Source organism: Callorhinchus milii, unplaced genomic scaffold (genome assembly GCF_018977255.1).
Source record: "Callorhinchus milii isolate IMCB2004 unplaced genomic scaffold, IMCB_Cmil_1.0 Scaffold1, whole genome shotgun sequence".
Taxonomy (NCBI): domain Eukaryota; kingdom Metazoa; phylum Chordata; class Chondrichthyes; order Chimaeriformes; family Callorhinchidae; genus Callorhinchus; species Callorhinchus milii.
In genome coordinates, this window is record NW_024704742.1 from 15,566,208 (window position 1) to 15,586,321 (window position 20,114).

General features: G+C 43.1%; 1 protein-coding gene across 2 annotated transcripts; it reads left to right on the plus strand.

Annotated features, from left to right (window-relative positions):
• The first annotated feature begins 13,739 nt into the window (after window positions 1-13,739).
• On the plus strand, window positions 13,740-16,586 carry LOC103177357 (interleukin-8-like). 2 transcript variants are annotated; one of them, XM_042341291.1, is made up of 5 exons: window positions 13,740-13,766; window positions 13,946-14,105; window positions 14,783-14,912; window positions 15,217-15,300; window positions 15,866-16,543. In XM_042341291.1, the coding sequence occupies exons 2-5, from the start codon at window positions 14,045-14,047 to the stop codon at window positions 15,900-15,902; spliced, it is 312 nt and encodes a 103-aa protein (XP_042197225.1). In that variant the 5' UTR covers window positions 13,740-13,766; window positions 13,946-14,044; the 3' UTR covers window positions 15,903-16,543.
• The last annotated feature ends 3,528 nt before the right edge of the window (window positions 16,587-20,114 follow it).

A 20,114-nucleotide genomic window follows, 5' to 3' on the forward strand; every position in this document is an offset into this window, starting at 1 on the left:
ACAACATTTTTTTTGAATGAATATTTCTAGATTTATGCCATAAATAAATGGCAAGAAAAATTCAATCAAGAAAAAACTGAAGGCATACTACAGAGCAAATATGGACTTACTTAGACTTGTGCGAGTGTTGGGGGGTTGCTTCTTGATATCTCCCTGGGCTATTTCCACAGGTTGGCCACCACTGCTCTAAACATAACTCTCACAGCTCTCCTGACCAGAATCCTTCATGACACCTGTGGTCATGTTCATGATTTCAGCTCCATGGTTAGAATGTGATTTGTAGTGGAATGGGTTGTGGTTTCAAGCTCCACATAGAAATGAACATGACAATAGAGATCAAAGCCTGAGATGATAATCCAATGCAGTAATGGAGGAGTGCAGTATTGGGGAGCTCTGGATTGTTGGACATGCTACCCTTTGGATGAGAGGTCCTGTCTGCCCTGGTGGATGATAAAAATCCTGTGACTATATTTCAAAGAGAAGTGAGTTTCATCTGTAAAGATGGTTGATCTACAATTACGATTTGCTAAGTATTATTGGTGGTCCAGTTCGTTAACATACAGTTCTGCATTTTGATGTTGATGCAAATACCAATATTACAGTCATAAAGCTGTTCAAATATCAGAATAGGTTACTGACATAGCAATCTTAACCTACCATCTTCATCCTCACCTGTGGCCTTGCTCCCTCCTACCTCTCCGACCTACTATCCCCCTACTTACCTGCCCGTACCCTCCATTCCTCTGGCTCCGGTCTGCTCCACATCCCCCGCCTCAACCACCCTACCATCGGTGGCCGGGCCTTCAGCCTCTCAGCCCCTAGGCTCTGGAACTCTATCTCCCAGTGCCTTGGCCTTGTCTCCTCCCTTTCCTCCTTCAAGGTCGGTCTCAAGACCATTCTCTTCAACCGTGCATTCAGCTCCCCTCTCGACTCTCTACCCCTCCTCGCTCCCTCCCTTCCCTCCCCTCGCCCTGACCATTTCCCCCCTGCTCGGGTCCCAACCGAATTGTCCAACGCCTTGGGATGTCCTCAAGACGTGAAAGGTGCTCTATAAATGACACCTTGTTGTTGTTGTTGTTGTTTAAGGGACTTCGCTGTGAGCAAAATGCCCAGCGCAATGGCCTACATTTGATTCTTTTTAAGATCTTTGGAAAGTGTCTTCCAATTTAAGAATAAATTGAAGAATTTTCCACAATTCTGCATAATCATAATTTTTAAGACAAAATGGTCTTATATGTTGAAATGGAATTTCACATCTTGGGAAAGTAAACTTTTATCCTTATAGACTGGGCTGCATTTGAAAATATTTGGTCAGGAAACAGTTATCTGAAAATAAATGTCCATATAACTTCATTTCTTCTCAACATAGCAAAATTGGAGATATGCCCATTTCAAAATTACATTTATTTGTTTATAATTATGTTGTCTACATTGTAAATATACTGTTACAGCTGTGCAGAATAACTGGTCTGTTCTGCTTCCTGTCTTGTTTAAGCTATTCATAAACTACATGGAAGAGGGGAATTCCAGTAAAATTACATTTGCTGAGGTGTCAAAGCTGTGTGGTCAAGTGGTGTTTGAAAGATGTGGACTGAATGATAAAATGATCTAAAGAATACAACATAGATTTCATTACTGATAAATATAAAGTAATGCACATAATACATTCAGTGAATGAGTAGTAAACTTACGGAACAGGCTCCCTCGGGAGACAGTGGAAGCAGTAAATGTTGCTTGTTTCAAGACCAAATTAGATAGATTTCTGCTAGAAAATATTATCTTGGGATAGAGTATAGAGTTTGGGACACGATATGCCAAGTGACTGCCAGGATGGTGGAAGGCGAACTAGATGGCCCTTGATCTTCTTTCAGCTGGCAAATTCTTATGTTCTTATAAAAAAATGAGTATCAAACTGACTCAGTTGGTAGCATTCTCTCCTGATTCAAAAGGTTGTGGATTTAAGCACCAAGTTGGAACTTTTGAATATTTTGAGTTGACACTGCAGTGCAGTGCTGGGGGAGTGCTGCATTGCATAGATGCCGTCCCTCGGATGAGTCATTAAATTGCAGTCTTGTTTACATGTTCGGGTGGATATTGAAGATCCCATGTTACAACTGAAAAAGAGCAGGAAGTTCGGTGTCCAGACCAACAATCCCTCAGATGAAATTGGTCATTCAATTCATGGTTGTTTGTGGGATATTGCTGTGCACAAAATTGGCTGCTGCATTTGCTTACAAATAAACATTCGCTGCACTTTAAAGTACAGTCGAGGTCACATAATGTTAAGTCACTTAATGTTATAGTCTGCATAATGTTATACTGTTGGCATTGTATGTTTTGTACACATTTGAGTTTATGCATTGTTATAGCCGTATAAATGTTATAATTGTCTAATGTTATGCTAACCTGTGGTCCCGATTAACAAAAGGCCAAAATATGTTATACCCAGGGGTGTGGCCCTAATGCAGTGGTCCAGAGTATTGCTCTGGCACCTGAATCCAGAACAAAGAGACAGGTGGATGGTCCATTGAAAGTGTGGAATGGCTTGATGGCCCAATGTGAAGAGTCCATTAATTACAGTACTGTATTTTAATGCCCACAGCAGTTGTTATTTTAGTGATTTAATTTGAAAGATAAATCAAACAAAATAACCGATTACGGTTATTGAATGTTTTTCTTACCCTTGAAATCTTGCGAATGTAATCGGAACAGTCTGGAAGTGTTTGTAAATGTTTATAAGGAAAGTTTCCTTATTGTTTGAGATATTCTTCTTCTCAAACATTTGCTGTAGTGATTATATTTGTATGCAAAAGTAGCAGCCAATTGTTTGCACAGCACTATCCCACAAACAGCCATGAAATGAATAACCAATTTTATTTGGTGGATTGTTATCTAGATTACTGGGAGAAAAAAATCCCTTCTCTTTTCAATTGTGTCTTAGGATTTTTAACCAAAATCTTATCTGCTTATTCAACTGGATTTTAAAGGTTATTTACCCTGACTAAACAACAACTTGTATTTATATAGCGCCCTTCGCACGGTGTAGTGTCCCAGAGCAGTTAACAGTGGCGGAGTCTGACCCAAAAGCCCCATTATGTGCAGGACAATGAGTTTGGCTAGTGGAAGTGGATTCACGGGACAATTGGCTGAGAAGAGACAGAGAGAGCCCTGGTCGCAGGTGGACAGAATGTCATTTGTCACTTTAATTAGTATGACTGTATCGTGTTCATTTCTCGCTCAGTCTGTGGATGGCCAGTGGTTAATCAATCTTAAACAGTCACTTTCGTTTTCTATAGTCTGTGGTATATGGCCCAGCTGTGGTAAATTAAGGCAATCTATTGTGGTAAATAGGGGCACTGAAGAAAGTTCCAGTAAAATGTTTATATCAGGCTATGGTTTTATATTGCAGGGGAAAGTCCTAAAGTGTCTTTCACAACATAGCATCATATTTATAAAGCTTTCGGGTTTCCACTCAGCAAAGATTAGAATATTGGTTGCATTCCATGCTTCACCCTTTGAGGGGTGCATAACTATTTCTGCTCAGTTGAATCCCCCTCCCTGTTACCCACCCCACGTTCATCTCCTATCGCTCCTGGAGAAAAATCCCCTTCCACGCCCTCTCTGCTGCCCTGTAGGCATTTGAACTCCCACCCCTCTGGTCCTCCTCCTGCAATGACCTACCCTCCTTGATCACCCTCCTAAACAACTCCCTCTTGGCCATCCTCGACATGCTTGCCCCCGTCATCTCCCGCACTGCCTCCCACTCGCACAAAGCCCCGTGGTACACCAGCCACCTCCGCTCCCTCAAATCTCAGCTACACTTCGCCAAATGCCAAATGGAGCAAAAACAGATTAATGGTTTATGTCAGATCTGGCAAGATTGCACCAAAATCGACTGCCCCGCTCTCGCCTCAGCTAAGTCATCCTTTTATTCCAAAATCATCTTGGAAGCTAAGGACAACCTCAGACTCCTCTTTTCTATCATAAACCAACTCCTCCATCCGCCCTGCCATCCTCTCCTCCAACACCAAATGCAAGGAGATGATGGATTTCCTAGAGTCCAAAGTCGAGAGGATCTGCTCTGCTGCCTCTAGCTCCTCTACTGGCACTTCATCCCCAACTCCTGCTCAACTTCCAGCTCCCCCTCCCATCGCTCCCTCCACACTTTGACCCTGTCTCCCCCTCTTTGCTCACCTCCATCACTTCATGCATGAAACCCATCACCTGCTCCTTTGACCCCATCCTTACCCCTCTCCTCACCTCCCAGATCCACCTGCTCTCCTCTCCTAGGATTCCCTCCATGAATTCCTCCAATCTGGGTTTCATGCTGCTCACAGCACAGAGACAGCTCTAATTAAAGTGACAAATGGCATTCTGTCCACCTGGGACCAAGGCTCTCTCTGCCTCTTCATCCTTACATAGGAACATAGGAATTAGAAGCAAGAGTAGGCCATTCGGCGACTCAAGCCTGCCCCGCCATACAATAAGATCATGGCCTATCTTCTAACCTAACTCCATCTGCCCGCCTTATTCCCATATCACATCTATGCTTTAGAAATCTCTCAATCTGAGTCCTGAATATGTTCAAGGACTGAACATCTACAGCCTTCTGGGGTATAGAATTCCACAAATTCACTACCCTCTGAGTGAAGAAGTGTTTCCTCAACTCTGTTCGAAAAGGCTGACTCTTAATCTTAAGACTGTGACCTCTAGTTATAGATTCTCCTACCAGGGGAAACAGTCTCACAATGTCTACTCTGTCAAACCCCATAATAATCTTATATGTTTCTATACGATCACCCCTAATTCTTCTATATTCTAGAGAATATAGGCCTTGTTTACTCAACCTATCCTCATAGGTCAACACCATCATCCCAGGAACCAACCTAGTGAATCTACGCTGCAGCCCCTCTAAGGCGAGTATGTCCTTTCTTAAATAAGGAGACCAAAACTGCACACAATATTCTAGGTACGGTCTCACCAAAGCCCTATACAGTTGCAGCAAGACTTCTCTACTCTTGTATTCTAACCCTTTTGCAATAAACGCTAACATGCCATTAGGCTTCCTAGTTGCTTGCTGTACCTGCATACTAACTTTTTGTGTCTGGTGTACAAGGACACCCAAATCCCTCTGAACACTAATACTGCCTAGTCTCTCCCCCGCTAGAAAATAATCTGCTTTTCTGATTTTACTACCTAGGTGAATAACTTCACACTTCCCCACGTTATACTCCATCTGCCACCTTCTTGTCCACTTACCTAGCCTATCTATGTTCCTTTGCAATATTTTTGTGTCATCCTCAGAGCTTACGCTCCCACCTAGCTTAGTACCATCTGCGAATTTAGATATTTTAAGTTCTATGTCCTCGTCTAGATCATTGATATAGATTGTAAATAGTTGAGGCCCAAGTACTGATCCTTGTGGCACTCCACTGTTCACATCTTGCCAATCTGAGAAGGACCCATTTATCCCTACTCTCTGCTTTCTTCCCATTAGCCACTCTTTGATCCATGCTAATATATCGCCTTTAATTCCATGGGCCCTAACCTCATATAGCAGGCTTTTATGTGGCACCTTGTTGAATACCTTCTGAAAATCTAGATACACTACATCTATTAGTTCCCCCCCTATCTAACCTGCTAGTTGACATTCTCAAAGAACTCTAAAAGATTTGTTAAAGCATGACTTCCCTTTTGTAAAGCCATGTTGACTCTGCCTAATCATGTTATGGTCTTCTAAGTACCCCACTACAATGTCCCTAATTAAGGATTCTAGATTTTTCCCTATCACTGATGTCAGACTGACTGGTCTATAGTTCCCCATCTTCTCTCTCCCACCTTTCTTAAATAGTGGTGTTACGTTTACGATCCTCCAATCAATGGAAACAATTCCAGAATCCAGAGAATTTGGAAAGATCAAAAACAAGGCATCCACTGTCTCAGCCCCCACCTCTTTTAAAATCCTAGGCCATCAGGTCCTGGGGATTTGTCATTTTTCAATCCCAACAGTTTCCCTAGTACTAATTCTTTACTGATGTTAATTTCCCTAAGTTGCTCACTAACATTAGCTTCTTGGTTCTCCCCTATTTTTGATAAGTTTTCAGTATCTGCTAATGTGAAGACAGAAGCAAAATATTTGTTTAATGACTCTGCCATATCTTTATCCCCCATTATAATTCCTCCTGTCTCTGCCTGTAATGGACCCACATTCACTTTGATCGTCTCTTCCTCTTTATGTATTTGTAAAAACTCTTGCAGTCTGTCTTTACGTTCATAGCTAGTTTGCCCTCATAATCCATTTTCTCCCTCCTAATCAGTTTCTTGACCTCTTGGCCGATTTCGATACTGCTTACCATTCTATTCTTCTCCACCACCTCTCCTCTCACCTCCACCTCAATGTTCTGTTCTTGCCTGGTTACAATCCTACCTTTCCCACCATCTGCAGTTCTTGGCCAACAACAGTTTCTCCTCTAGCCATTATCATCTGTGGCATCTCTTAGGACTCTGTCCTCGGTCTCTCATCGTAGGCCACCGAGATCCTGATCCACACTTTCATTGTGTCCCAGCTTGACTACGCCAAATGCCTGCTCACTGGACTTCCCAACTCTTCCCTCCAGAAGCTGCAGATTATTCAGAACTCTGCAGCTTGTGTCCTCTCCCGCACTAGGCTCCGGGAACCTATAACCCCCGTTCTTGCCCAGTTTCACTGGCTCCCCGTTCTTCAGAGAATCAAGTACAAACCCCTCATTCTTACCTTCAAGGCCCTCCACAGTCTTGCTCCCCCATTCCTCTCTGATCTCATGACCCCATATCAGCCTGTCGGAATCCCTCCACTTGGTGGACACCAGTCTGCTTCAGGTAACCCATACTTCCTGCCCCACCATTGGCGGTCGGGCATTCAGCATCTCTGCCCCCACACTCTGCAATTCTATACCGCGATCCCTCCGACACACCCCCTCTCTTGCCTCCTTCAAGCCCTATTTGAAGACCTTCCTCTTTGATCGTGCTTTCAGTCAGCCTCTCACGTCCACCTCCCTGACCTCCTCCTCTTCTGATCCCCAACTATCAGCTGGGATCCGAAACCCTTGAGTATCCAGCACCCTGCGACATCTTTCCGATGTGAAGGGTGCTATACAAGTGTAATTTGTTGTTCTTGTTAACCTTGCAAGCTAAAGCCTGAACAGGTAGGGTGATCTTAGCTGAACAAGCAGCAGGAAGCTTGCCAGACTGTGCTTTCAATAACAAGTCATAAATGATTGCAACAGCAACAGACAAAATTGCATTTATTTAGCGCCTTTCAGGTCGGGAGAACATCCCAAGGTGCTGGAGAGTCAAGGGTTTGCACCCGAGCTCCAGGCTGGAGTAAAGAGGGGAGGAGGGCAAAGTGGGTGGTAGTGGGATGATCGCCAAAGGTGCGTTTGAAGAGGAGGGTCTAGAGATGGACCTTGAAGGATGCAAGGGAGGGGGTAAGGCGGAGGTGCTCCAGGATGAAGTGGTGGAGCGGAGGGCATGAGGGACAAACAGGGGTTCAGAGCCAGCCAAGCAGAGGCAGCAGGTGCTGGAGTGGGGGTTAAGCAGGTTGTATAGGTAGAGAGATTTAAGCGCATGAAGGGATTTGAAAATGAGTGAGAGGATCTTGAAATCAATCCATTCTGTGATTGAGAGCCAGTGGAGCCTGGCTAGGACTGATGTGATGGGAGTATGGAGTTTCGTGCAAGTTAGTATCCAGGTGGCGGAGTTTTGAATTAATTGGATTTGGTGTATGGTGAGCTGGGGAGGGCAATAGAATAGTCCAGCCAGGAAGTGATGAAGGCGTGGACGAGGGTTTCAACTGCATCGGTTATGTGGCAGGCAATGTGGCGGAGGTGGAAAAAAGTGGTCCTGGTCAGGGAACAGATGTGGGGTAGAAAGGAAAACTGGGGATCGAACCTGACGCCTAAGTTGCGCATGGGTTAGGAGAGTCTGTGGGAGAGCCCGGGGAGGTTGAGGAGTTCAGACCCACAGGAGAGATGATGGGAGCCAAAGAGTATGGCTTCCGTCTTGCCAACATTCAGCTGCAGGATATTTGCACTCATCCAGCCAGTTGTGTCCGTTAGACAAGCTGAAAGGACACCAGCAGATTGGGAGTCACAGCTGGATAAGGAGAAGTAGATTTGGGTGTCATCTGCATATTTTTTTTCATAGATTCATAGAATGTTACGGCACAGAAGGAGGCCATTCGGCCCATCGAGTCTGTGCCGGCTCTTTGACAGAGCAAGTCACTTTCACTAACCCCAATCACCAGCTTTCTCCACATAACCCTGCAAACCCGTCTTCCCCAGATACCTATCCAGTTCTCTGTTAAAAGCTGTTATCGAATCGGACTTCACTACCCTTTCAGGCAGATCATTCCAAATTCGAACAACTCGCTGAGTGAAAACATTACTTCTAACCTCCCCTTTGCTTCTTTTGGTAGATATCTTAAGACTGTGACCATGGGTCACAGACACACCTACCAGCAGAAACAGCTTTTCCCTATCTCGCCTGTCAAAACCTTTCATGATCTTGAAGACCTCTATTAGGTTACCGCTTAACCTTCTCTGCTCTAATGGGAAAAGTCCTAACTTCTCCAGCCTGTCCTCATAGCTAATATTCCCCATTCCTGGTATCATTCTCGGCAATCTCCTTTGCACCCTTTCCAGTGGCTTAATGTCCTTCCTGAAGTAAGGTGCCCAGAACTGGACGCAGTACTTCAGCTGAGGCCTAACCAGTGTTCTGTATAGATTAACCATAACCTCCCTACTCTTATACTCTATGCCCCTACTAATAAAGCTCAGTACACCAAATGCCTTTTTTACTGCCTTATCCACCTGCCCCGCTACCTTTAATGGTTCGCTTACTTGAACACCCAGATCTCTCTGTATGTTCACCCCCCTTAAGATTGAGCTACCAAGTCTATATTGCCTCCTATCATTCTTCCTACCGAAGTGTATCACCTCACAATTATCCACGTTCAAATCCATCTGCCACATGTCAGCCCATTCCACTATTCTGTGTATGTCTGCTTGCAGTTGGTTACAGTCCTCCTCACCATTTACTACCCTACCCAACTTTGTATCATCTGCAAACTTGGAAATAGTGCTTTCTATGCCCAAGTCCAGATCATTAATATATATTAGAAAGAGCAGTGGTCCCAATACCGATCCCTGGGGGACACCGTTGCACACCTCCTTCCATTTCGAGAAACACCCATTAACCACCACCCTCTGCTTTTTGTCAATCAGCCAGTTCTTAATCCAAACTGCCACTGTCCCCTTAATACTGTGGGCCTCTAATTTTTGTATTAATCTCTTATGCGGTACTGTGTCAAAAGCCTTTTTGAAATCCATGTAAATAACGTCCACCGCATTTCCCTCATCAACCCTCGCAGTCACCTCTTCAAAAAATTCTATTAGATTTGTTAAGGCAAGATTTGCCTTTAACAAATCCATGTTGACTGTTTCTAATTACCTCGTGTTCCTCTAAGTAGAGATTTATTCTGTCCCGGATTATGGTCTCCAATAGTTTTCCTATTACTGAAGTTAGGTTGACTGGCCTGTAATTTCCGGGTTTGTCTTTCTGCCTCTTTTTGTAGAGGGGGTTAACATTAGCCACTCTCCAGTCAATTGGCACACTCCTGTGTCCAATGACGATTGAAATATAATGGCCAAAGCCTCCACTATTTGAACCCGTATCTCCCACAGCAACCTTGGGTGAAACCCATCTAGTCCTGGTGACTTATCAATTTTGAGCCCAGTCAATCTTTTCAGAACTTCCTCTCTGTCTATAGTAATCTGATCTATTTCCTCTGCCCACTCATCCAATACTGCGGCATTTGGGGCATCCATTTCCGTTGTAAAGACAGATGCAAAGTACTCGTTCAGTACATCAGCCGTGCCCTCTGCCTCCACAACAAGATTGCCGTCATTGTCTTTGATTGGCCCCACCCTACCTTTAAGTAACCTTTTTTCGTTGATGTGCTTGTAAAATGTTTTAGGATTCCCCTTTATGTTACCCGCTAACCTCTTCTCATGCGATCTTTTAGCCTGTCTTATCACTCTTTTAAGATCACTCTGGCATTCTCAGTGTCTTGCTTTGCTATCCTCAGTGTCTTGCATCTTCCAATTGTCGTACGTCGTCTTCTTCTTTTTCATCCTAGACAGAATATCCCTGGTCATCCAGGCTGGCTTGGTTATCGCACATTTCCCTTTTGTGGGAATATATCTATTTAGACTTTGAGCTATCATATCTTTGAAGATCTCCCATTGCTCATGAGTCGTTTTACCTGCTAATCTTACTTGCCAGTCCACCAACTCTAGGTCCCTTTTTAGCCCATCAAAATTAGCCCTTTTCCAGTCAAGCATTTTCACCCTTGACTGTACTTTGTCCTTGTTCATGAGTAATCTAAATCTAGTAATATTATGGTCACTATTACCTAGATGCTCCCCTACCGAAACCTATTCAACCTGACCTATTTCATTCCCCAGAACTAGATCCAGCAATGCTTCCTTCCTCGTAGGACTGGAGACATACTGCTCAAGAAAATTTTCCTGTACACAGTCTATGAATCTTTCTCCTGCCTTGCCCTTAGTGCTGCTATTTTGCCAGTCTAGACTGGGATAATTGAAATCCCCCATTATCACAACTCTGTTCGCCTTACATCTATCTGCGATCTGGTTGCAGATCTGCTCCTCTATCTCCTTCCCGCTGTCTGGTGGTCTATAGTAAACACCTATCAATGTAACCACTCCTTTCTTATTTCATATCTCTAACCAGATGGATTCTATTGTGGGGCCCTCCAGAGCCTCGTTCCTTTCTACAGCTATAATTGTATCCTTAACTAATATTGCCACCCCTCCTCCTTTTCTTCCTTCTCTATCCTTCCTGAAAACATTATGTCCTGGAATATTTAACTCCCATTCCTGTCCTGGTTTGAGCCATGTCGCAGTTACTACCACCACATCATAACCCCCTACGGCCAGTTAAACCTGCAGCTCATCAACCTTATTCCCTAAGCTACGTGCATTTAGGTACATGCATTTGAGGAAATTGTCCGCTTGTACCTGCTCTACACTTCCCACTTGTCTTTGTCCTCTAATCTCTAATCCATTGTTTATCCTTGGATACCCATCCCCCCTTGACACTAGTTTAAATCCGCCCCTACAGCATTTGATAATCTCTTGGCAAGGAAGCTCACCCCTGCCTTGCTTAAGTGCTGCCCATCCTCAAGGTAAAGATCCCACCTCCCCCAGTAGTGATCCCAATTGTCCAGAAAATGGAAACCTTCTTTTCCGGACCATTTCTCCAGCCAATCGTTCATGTGCCTGATCCTTTCATTATGGTGCCTTGTTGCCCGAGGTACCGGGAGTAACCCAGAGATCACCACCTTGAATGTTCTGGACTTGAGTTTGCTCCCCAGGTTTTGATACTCGCCCTGGAACATCTCAGCCCTCTTCTTACCAATATCATGGGTCCCCACATGGACCACGACTTCTGGACATTCTCCTTCCCCCCGAAGAATCTTGTCCATGCGCTCTGTGAAGTCCACTACCCTTGCACCAGGAAGGCAGCAAACCATCCTAGCCTAACGATTCTGATTGCAGAAGATCCTGTCAGTGCCTCTTACTGTTGAATCCCCGATCACAACTGTATTGCCCTTATGAACCATGCCCTTGTCCTATTGGACAGAATGTCCACTGCTGTCCTCACGAGAGGCTTCCACGCTCTCGATGGCTAATGTTGAGTACCGATTAGAGACTGGTACTCTGTTGGGGGTGCTCTGCCTTGAACAAGGCCTCTTCTTGCCCCGTCGCATCGTCACCCAATCACTTTTAGCATGAATGAAGGCTGGCTGTGTGTTGGGCTCCTCTGGGAATGGTCCTTTTCTTGAACTCTGACCTCCCGATAGCTCCAGTACCTCTCTCTCACGGCTCCTATACAGCGATGGGCTGCTATAACTGAGTCCTAGGAGAGTGAGGGTCCCCTCCACCATGCTGTCCAAGAACCTCTCACTGTCCCTGATGGAGCGCAGTGTCTGCACCTGAGACTCCAGCTCAGCTATTCTAAGTTGGAGCTTGCTCAGTTGCAGACGTTTGCTGCAGATGAAGTCACCTGGGCTCAGGTTGCCCTCCATCAACTCCCACATACCACATTCCTCGCACATCACCTGCCAGGCCATGAACTATCTGTCTATCTACATTATATATGTGAAGGTTGATCCCATGTCTGCGGATGACATCACCAAGAGGGAGCATATAGATGAGGCAAAGAAGGGGGCCAAGGATGGAGTCTTGGGGTACCACGAAGATGACCAGGTGGGGATGAGAGGAAAAACCATTGGCTGAAATGAAGCGCTGGAGGTTGGTTGAGTAGGACTCAAACCATGGTCCCAATAAGATGTGTGAGTGTGGAGAGGCGGTGGAGGAGGATGGCGGGGTCGACTGTGCCAAACGCAGCAGTGAGGTCTAGGAAAATGGGGAGGCAGAGGGAGCCCTGGTCTCAGAGTGAGAGGATGTAATTTGTTACTTTCACGAGCGTTATCTTTGTGCTGTGGGCTGGGTGGAAATCGGACTGGAGGGGCTCAAGTAGGGAGTGGAGGGAGAGATGTGAGAGAAAGGAGAGATGAGGGCAAAGGAGTGTAGGTTGGGGTACATGGTAGGAGGCATGGGAGGAGAAGTGGGTAATGGAAAAGGAATGGGAAGGGGGGATGGACATGGGGCAGGAGGAGGCAGCCAGGTGGATGTTGCCTATCTTGGAGATAAAGAAATCCAAGATCTATTCGTACTTTGCGTTTAATGTTAGGATTGAGGATGCTTCATGGGGTGCGCGGAGGAAGTATTATAGCTTCTTATCATGTCTGAAGAATGCCTTAAAGCATTTCACTGGAATTATTGTGAAATGGAGTGACTGTGTATTTGTAGTCAAATGCAGCAGCACAGTCGTGCACAGGAATGTCCCACAAACAGACATGAAAAGAATGACCAATTTTATTTGGGGGATTGTTGGCCAGGAAACTCCCTTCTCTTTTTGAAAATTGCCATGGGATCTTTGACATCCTGAACTGGCAGATGGGACCTCAGTTTAACGTTTCATCTATAGGATGGCATTTATGACAATAAAAACGTTGCCCCAACAGGAGTGTAGGTTGGGGCTGTGGTAGAAGCCATGGGAGGAGAAATGAGTAATGGAGAAGGAATGGGGTGGGGATGGCAGTCATGGGGCAGTGGAGTATCAGCTTAGATGATGGAAGTTCAAGTTCTGACATGGGGAATGAACCTAAATCCTTCTGACTCAGAGTGATACCACCGAGCCAAACTGACACTCTTATAAATTTGTACTATAATTAGATGTATCTGGTTTACATATCTGAGACAAGATGATTTGAAATTATTTTTGGTCATCTTAAAAAAGGAATTGGGTATCTCTCTTACTAAACAGTAGTACATACAAATCAATGGAGGAAATCTACCATTAAATTTTAGAGGAGATTAAACATAACTTGTTTGCATTAGATTTGTTTCAATCTGTTCAAAATGTCACCGCTAATAAAATTATCGTAGCTAGCAAAAGGCATCATAGTAATCCTTGTATTTGACATAGGGTCTCTATCTTCGACCACGCCCTCGGCCACCTTCCTACTTCTACCTTCCCTGCCCTCCACCCCTCATGATCTGAATCTCCTGCTCGGTTCCAAAACCCTGACTTTCCAGCTGGTTGCATCCTCTCGAAGTAGAAGGCAATGTACAAATGTAATTTGTGATTGATGTTGTTGTATTTCAAGTTGGAAGGTCATCTCAAGGCACTTCAAATGATTTACTGTAAAATGTAGTGACTGTCTATATTCCGACAAACGCCTTACTCAAATGTGCTGATAACAGTTTCCAATTAAATTCTGATGACGACCTTTATCTGACTTCCCCAATTCTAGCCAATAAATACAAGATCCAAATGTGCAAGACCAACCATACCCTGAAGACTCTCAACAGTTCTGACTGAAGACTTAGCAAGACGCCCAGAGGAAGCAAAAATGAAGACCCAGGTGATGCTTTTGCTCCTGGCAATAGTTGTCACTTTTGTGGCTGTGGAAGGTAAGGATTAAGTTGCATCAATTATACTTAGTGAGACTTCTTTCCAAAACAATTCTATCATTTAAAGTAGGTCACTATTCACCAAATAATCAACAATGCATTCTTTAGCTAGGGGTAACCTTTTAATATAAATAATTAAATGGCATTTCAGTGGTTCTTTGACTGTATTGTCTTTGGTTCAGTCTTTCCATTTTAAACCCATGTATCGCAGATGCAACCTATTCAATTGATGAAAAATTTCTCTGGATTAGATATTTCATGGGTAGTTATAGTTTACATAAAATCTTTACACAGCTTTCTGATTTTAAAAAGAAAACAAGACAAAGAAAACATGCATTAAATGGTAACAGATGAGCTCACAGAATGATTGTGTTTTCTCTTTGATCTGTGACTAATTCAATTACATTGGTTACCATTCTAAAAGATTTCATACAATCATGAAAAGTTTGCACCACAGTAGGAAGCTGTTTTAACCCTGAACCAGTGAACAAGAGCTGCTTCACAGGATGCTGATTGAGTTAAGTCAGTTTGTATCAAATTATAACTGCACTCAAACGGAGGTCTTTGTGATCAGCAATGAGCAGAGAAATCTTTCGCTCCAACCACAAGTCTGCGGCGAGGAACAAGCTGAGAGTTCTGGTCATCCTTATGTCTTATGCAATTATTATCTCTTTCAGGAAGCCTAGGACCTGGAATTGAATCAAAATGTAAATGTATTAGAACTACATCTGCTTTCATCCACCCAAGAAAATACCAACATGTTGACATTTTTCCTCAGAGCACCCTTTGCAGAAGAGTGGAAATCATGTAAGTATTAAAGGAAATATTTTCTTCTGCTTTACAGTAACAAAGTGTTGGACTAAGACAACTATTTAAAATATCATATCTCTGGAGAAATTACATTTTAAATGTCACACAATGTAAAGCTGTCTAACTTGATCATCTTGGGATGGTTATTGTAGCCAGCTAGTTCAGCAATGCATTTATCATATTATATCACTACTAAATTGCCTCATGATTGTCCAGTCAGGTGGAAGAGGTGGAACAAAGCCATTTAAGTTTTATCTTTAACAGTATAACTAGAGGTGTTTCTGTTTGTGATGTGCTACAGAATTCGCCTCATCAACAAGAGGGTTGTTTGTATCAATCCAGAGACTGCATGGGTCAAGAAAGTCGTCAGCATCATAACAGAAAGGTATGGATCCTTTGACATTACATTTTGTATATTTCTGCCTGTTTTATCAGTGTCTGAAAGCATTTAATATTTCTTCCATTAGAAACATAGGAATATAGAAACTAGAGAATTGACAGATGTTAAATCCAATTTCCTTGTCTTTTTCTATATATTTTAATTCTTATTTCCCAAGTATAAATCGCCATTAAAAAAAACCCTATCTGTGTTTTATGCTTATTAGGGTGATTGCTTCATCTATCTATGCATGATTGTGTGTGTATGCATTTCTCCATTTGAGACTGCTAACAGTTAGAGGATCTATTCTCCCTCTGTTTTCCTCCCTCAAAATTAGTGAGAGGATTAACTACCATAATCTCTCATTTATGGAGTTAATATCTGACAAAATGTGACATTACCTCAAGGAACAAAATAATACTTAACTCAAGCCTATAATTCCCGTGGTATCCATGCGATGGTTTTGTTTTGCCCAGGAGACTTGAGCAATTGCAATCAATTTTTTTAATCATAAGTATATTTTTATATATTGGACCAAATTAATTTCACATATTTTCTATTTTTTCAACAGTAAGCGAATTGTACCTTCAGAGGAGACCTCTACATAAGAAATATGAAAAAAAATTGAACAAAATGAATTTCACTGCACACCAAAAGCCATATCTCTATTCTCCGACTGTTGTATTACAGCCTCAGAAATAGATTGTTCCCATTATTTTAACCAGCTTATAGCCTGCAACAATTTAAACTATATACAGCCAATTTTAACAATCTCTAGTAGTTTCTTATTCCATTTTCATATAGTTTTTTGAGGGGATGCAATGTTTTACTGTCGCAAAATATGAACCAGTACATTTGAAACAGTCTGTATTCGTGAATGTGCAAAGATTTTGCACGCTCAAATTTAATTTTGGAAAAGTCTGTGTGGATATGTAGAAAAAATATCCTCTCAGTCTTATTTGCAGAGATTGTTCTTATGTTGATTATTTACTTGAATGTTTACCTTTCTTTTGCTAAATCAAGCTGAGTATTTTGCCAAAATACTGTAATTGTAGTTTTACACTGAAATCCGATACAACAGTACTGTGAAATCAGTATGATGTTTTGCCATTTCAGTAGACATTGTAAAGTCAGGTAGAGTGCATAGCAAATGATATATGTGCATAATGTTATAATGTGCGTCCGTTTTGTACTTATGGCTGTTTTTATATTTGTAAATGTGGCTAATAAAATGGCGTTTTTAAACATAGTGTGTTACATGAAACTATTTGTTAATAAATGATTCAAATGTCCCCAAAATAGTCTAGTTAACCTTTCATTTTAGTGAATAAGATTTATATTATTATTGTTCACAAAGGATGACTTTAACAGTCCACATGCCTACTCTGCCCACCCCATATTCCTTTGCCTTTTATTTCCCCAGTCACTCCATCCCTCATGCCTTCTTCCTCGCTCCCCATCCCTTTCTAACCCATTGAAACTATCCTCCTCCTTTATCCCTCTCGCTCACTACCTGCTGCCTTATTACTCACCAGATGCCCAAAATGCTCTGTGTACTTAGAGCGATAGCAAAACCGGGTAAACAAATGATCAGTGCAGAAGTGTGACTGTTGTTAAATATGATATTCCTGGGTCAAGTTCAGAAAGGAAACATTTCTGTGGTCAATGCAGGAAAACATTTATTTGGCTACAGCACCTCATGGAGAATGGGGCACAATTAGCCATAGCCAAGAAAAGGATGGGGACATTTTTTTGACAAGTCCTCATGGCATGGCCTCATGGCATGGTATGAAACGCACTATACTGAATATAAGGATTATTATTTTGCAGAAGCTGGGAAAGTGTTCAATTTTATAGCTTTTTTTTGGAGATCAATGAGAATACAGCATTTCATACCAGAGTCAGTGTGAAACTTAGTCTTTCATTGGCTGAATACACAGCACACATGGAGCTCTTTCCTTCTCAATATCATCTGATACCTTACCATTTCTCTCAGTAAAAGAGTACACTGTGGCCTGAGCCATGTCTATGGGGCTAGATATCTTTATTTTGTTGCGGATTATTTCTTCCAGTTATCCTGGTTTGTATTTCTCTCTCATTCAAATTTACAAATTTAAAGTCAATCCGGGCCATAGGTACCCAGCGGAGCCAGTATGCATGGGAATAATGAGGTATGGAAATAATGGCGATGCGAACAATATAATACAAAATTGCATTTGCATAGCACCTTTCCCGTTGAGAGGACGTCCCAAGATGCTAGACAGTCAGGAATTTGGACCCAATTGGGGTGGGGGGGGCTGGGATCAGGGAGGGTGGAGGGCAAGGAGGGTGGCCAAAGGTGTGGTCCAAGAGACATTCCTTGAAGGAGGCAGGGAGGGAGCCAGGCCAAGGGAATGTGGGATGGAGCTCCAAAGGGTAGGGGTAGAGAGGCTGAAGGCCCGATCATCAATGGTGGGGCGGACAGAGCCTGGTGGAACATCGAGCAGCCCAGAGCCTGCTGAGCGGAGGGAGTGGACAGATTGATATGGGGATAGCAGGTCACAGAGGTAGGAGGCGGCAAGGCCGTGGATGACCTTGAAGGCGAGGATAAGGACTCTGGAAAGGTTTGACCTATTGTGAAATTATCAGAAAAGCGTTGAATCTAGTTCAGGAGAAATTCTTTTTGCTACCCATGGTATCAGGAGAAACAAATCGTGGCTCAGGGTCCCAGAATACATCCCAATCTGTAAAAGTGCAGGAATGATCCTAGCAGAGCAGAATTTCATTAAAAGTACACAATTCCAGGTGGTTAGTTCCCTCTCCCACTGGATGATTGGGTTTGATTCCTGGGCAGGGTGACACCTCAGGCAGGGTTTTACTCCACACGCTTCTATTTACCGAGCAGAAAGTAGGAACCCGGTTGTTAGTCGATTAGTGGATTGCTTCCCCCAAGGAATCATCCCTCTCAATAAATAAATAATTTGGTCACTCAATCAATGACTGTTTGTGCACACTTGGCTGCTGAGTTTCAGCCACAAAATATAAAGTCAACTAACTTTACAGTATATTCTGTGAAGTGATTTGAAACGTCTCAACGACGCAATAACGAGCTATTTCAAAACACAAATGCAAAATAAGATTAAGACACATATATCTTATTTGTGTATAGAGGTTCACTGCTGAGGAAAATGGCTTTTTCAACTGTAATAACTGTTGTGCCTATTTCTCTTCAGCAAAAACACCATGGCAACAGTCTGACCATGATTGGAATAGGATACACACGACAGCGGTCGTTTACAGATTTTGCTTCACTGAATGAATTAATTTTAATATCCAATCTAGACAAAAAAAATCTCTTACATAAGTTAAACACTTCCCTCCTGAGCTGCCAAACGTTTAAAGGCAACAATAACAACAAAATTACATTTGTATAGCGCCTTTCACATCAGGAGGACGTCCCAAGGCGCTGGACAGACAAAGTTACGGACCCGAGCTGGGGGTCAGCATGTGGGGGTGGGGGAGGGCAGTGGGGTAAGCAGGGAGATCGAAAGCTGAGCAGAGGGAGCGAACAGGGTAGTCGGGGATTAGGAGGTCGGAGAGGTAGGGGGGAGCAAGACTATGGAGGGCTTTGAAGGTGTGGACCAGGAAGGTAGACTATAACAGAAAGTGGTCACATTTAACAGAGCAGAGGTTGTCAACTACAATACACCTTTGCTACATTTACTGATGACAATCCCTTTACTACATTACAGAAAAGGTTTTGCATACACCAAACCGCCAAATGCTTCGAAGAGTCAAATCACTCACGTTTTGTGTATTGTAAATGAGAAGGTTCATACTTAAAACCCTGTGCAATAATAATAATAATAATAATAATCCTTGTATTTGATATAGCGCCTTATCACGTCTTCGGAATGTCTCAAAGCGCTTCTCAGAATATACTGTAAAAGTGAATTGACTGTATATTTTTGGACGAAATGCAGCAGCTAATTGCACACAGCAGTGTCCCACAAACAGTCGTGGATTGAAGCAACTATTTTTTTCTTTAAGGAATTATGCCTGCTGGAAAAGCGATCAGTCAATCAACTAACAATCGTGTTCCTACTTACTGCTAGATAAACAGAGGTATGTGGTGCAAGGAAACTTGTTGCCCTGCCGGGAACCGAACCCAGGTTCTCTTGCTGGCGAGGCGAGTGCTCTAACCACTGAGCTACAGGACTCCAATGTTCCCAAGTTATGCAACTAACTCATATCTGTTAACTACAGCACATTTAAAACTCTGTTACTCTGAATCTATAACAAACTAATTAAAAAGAACAACAACAACTTGCACTTATATAGCACCCTCCAAACATGGTAGCGTCTCAGAGCACTTAACAGAGGCGGAACCTGACTCCGAATCGGGGGAAGGGGGGAGGTGACTGTAAGCACTTTCGAAGAGGAAAGTTTTCAGGCAGGACTTGAAAGAGGGGAGAGATGGAACAAGGCAGTGAGGGAGTGCGTTTCAGAATTTTGGGGTGGTGGCTGAAAGCACGACCTCCGATGGTGGGGCGGAGGGTACGAGGGATGAGCAGGAGGCTGGTGCCAGTCAAGCGGAGGTGCCAGGTGGTGGATTGCGCAGTGAGGAGGTCGGAGGGGTAGGGAGATGCCAGGGAGTGAATAGATTTGAACACGAACCTTATCAAAAGCTCTAAATATTTTCATGCTTACATAAATTATATATATTTGACACAATACCTCCTGAAACTGACTCAATCTGTAGAAAAAAAAAGAATATTTTTTGTGGTCTGCGCCATAGCAAATGTTGGATTCACCTCAGGCATTCTTATTTTCAAAAAGGC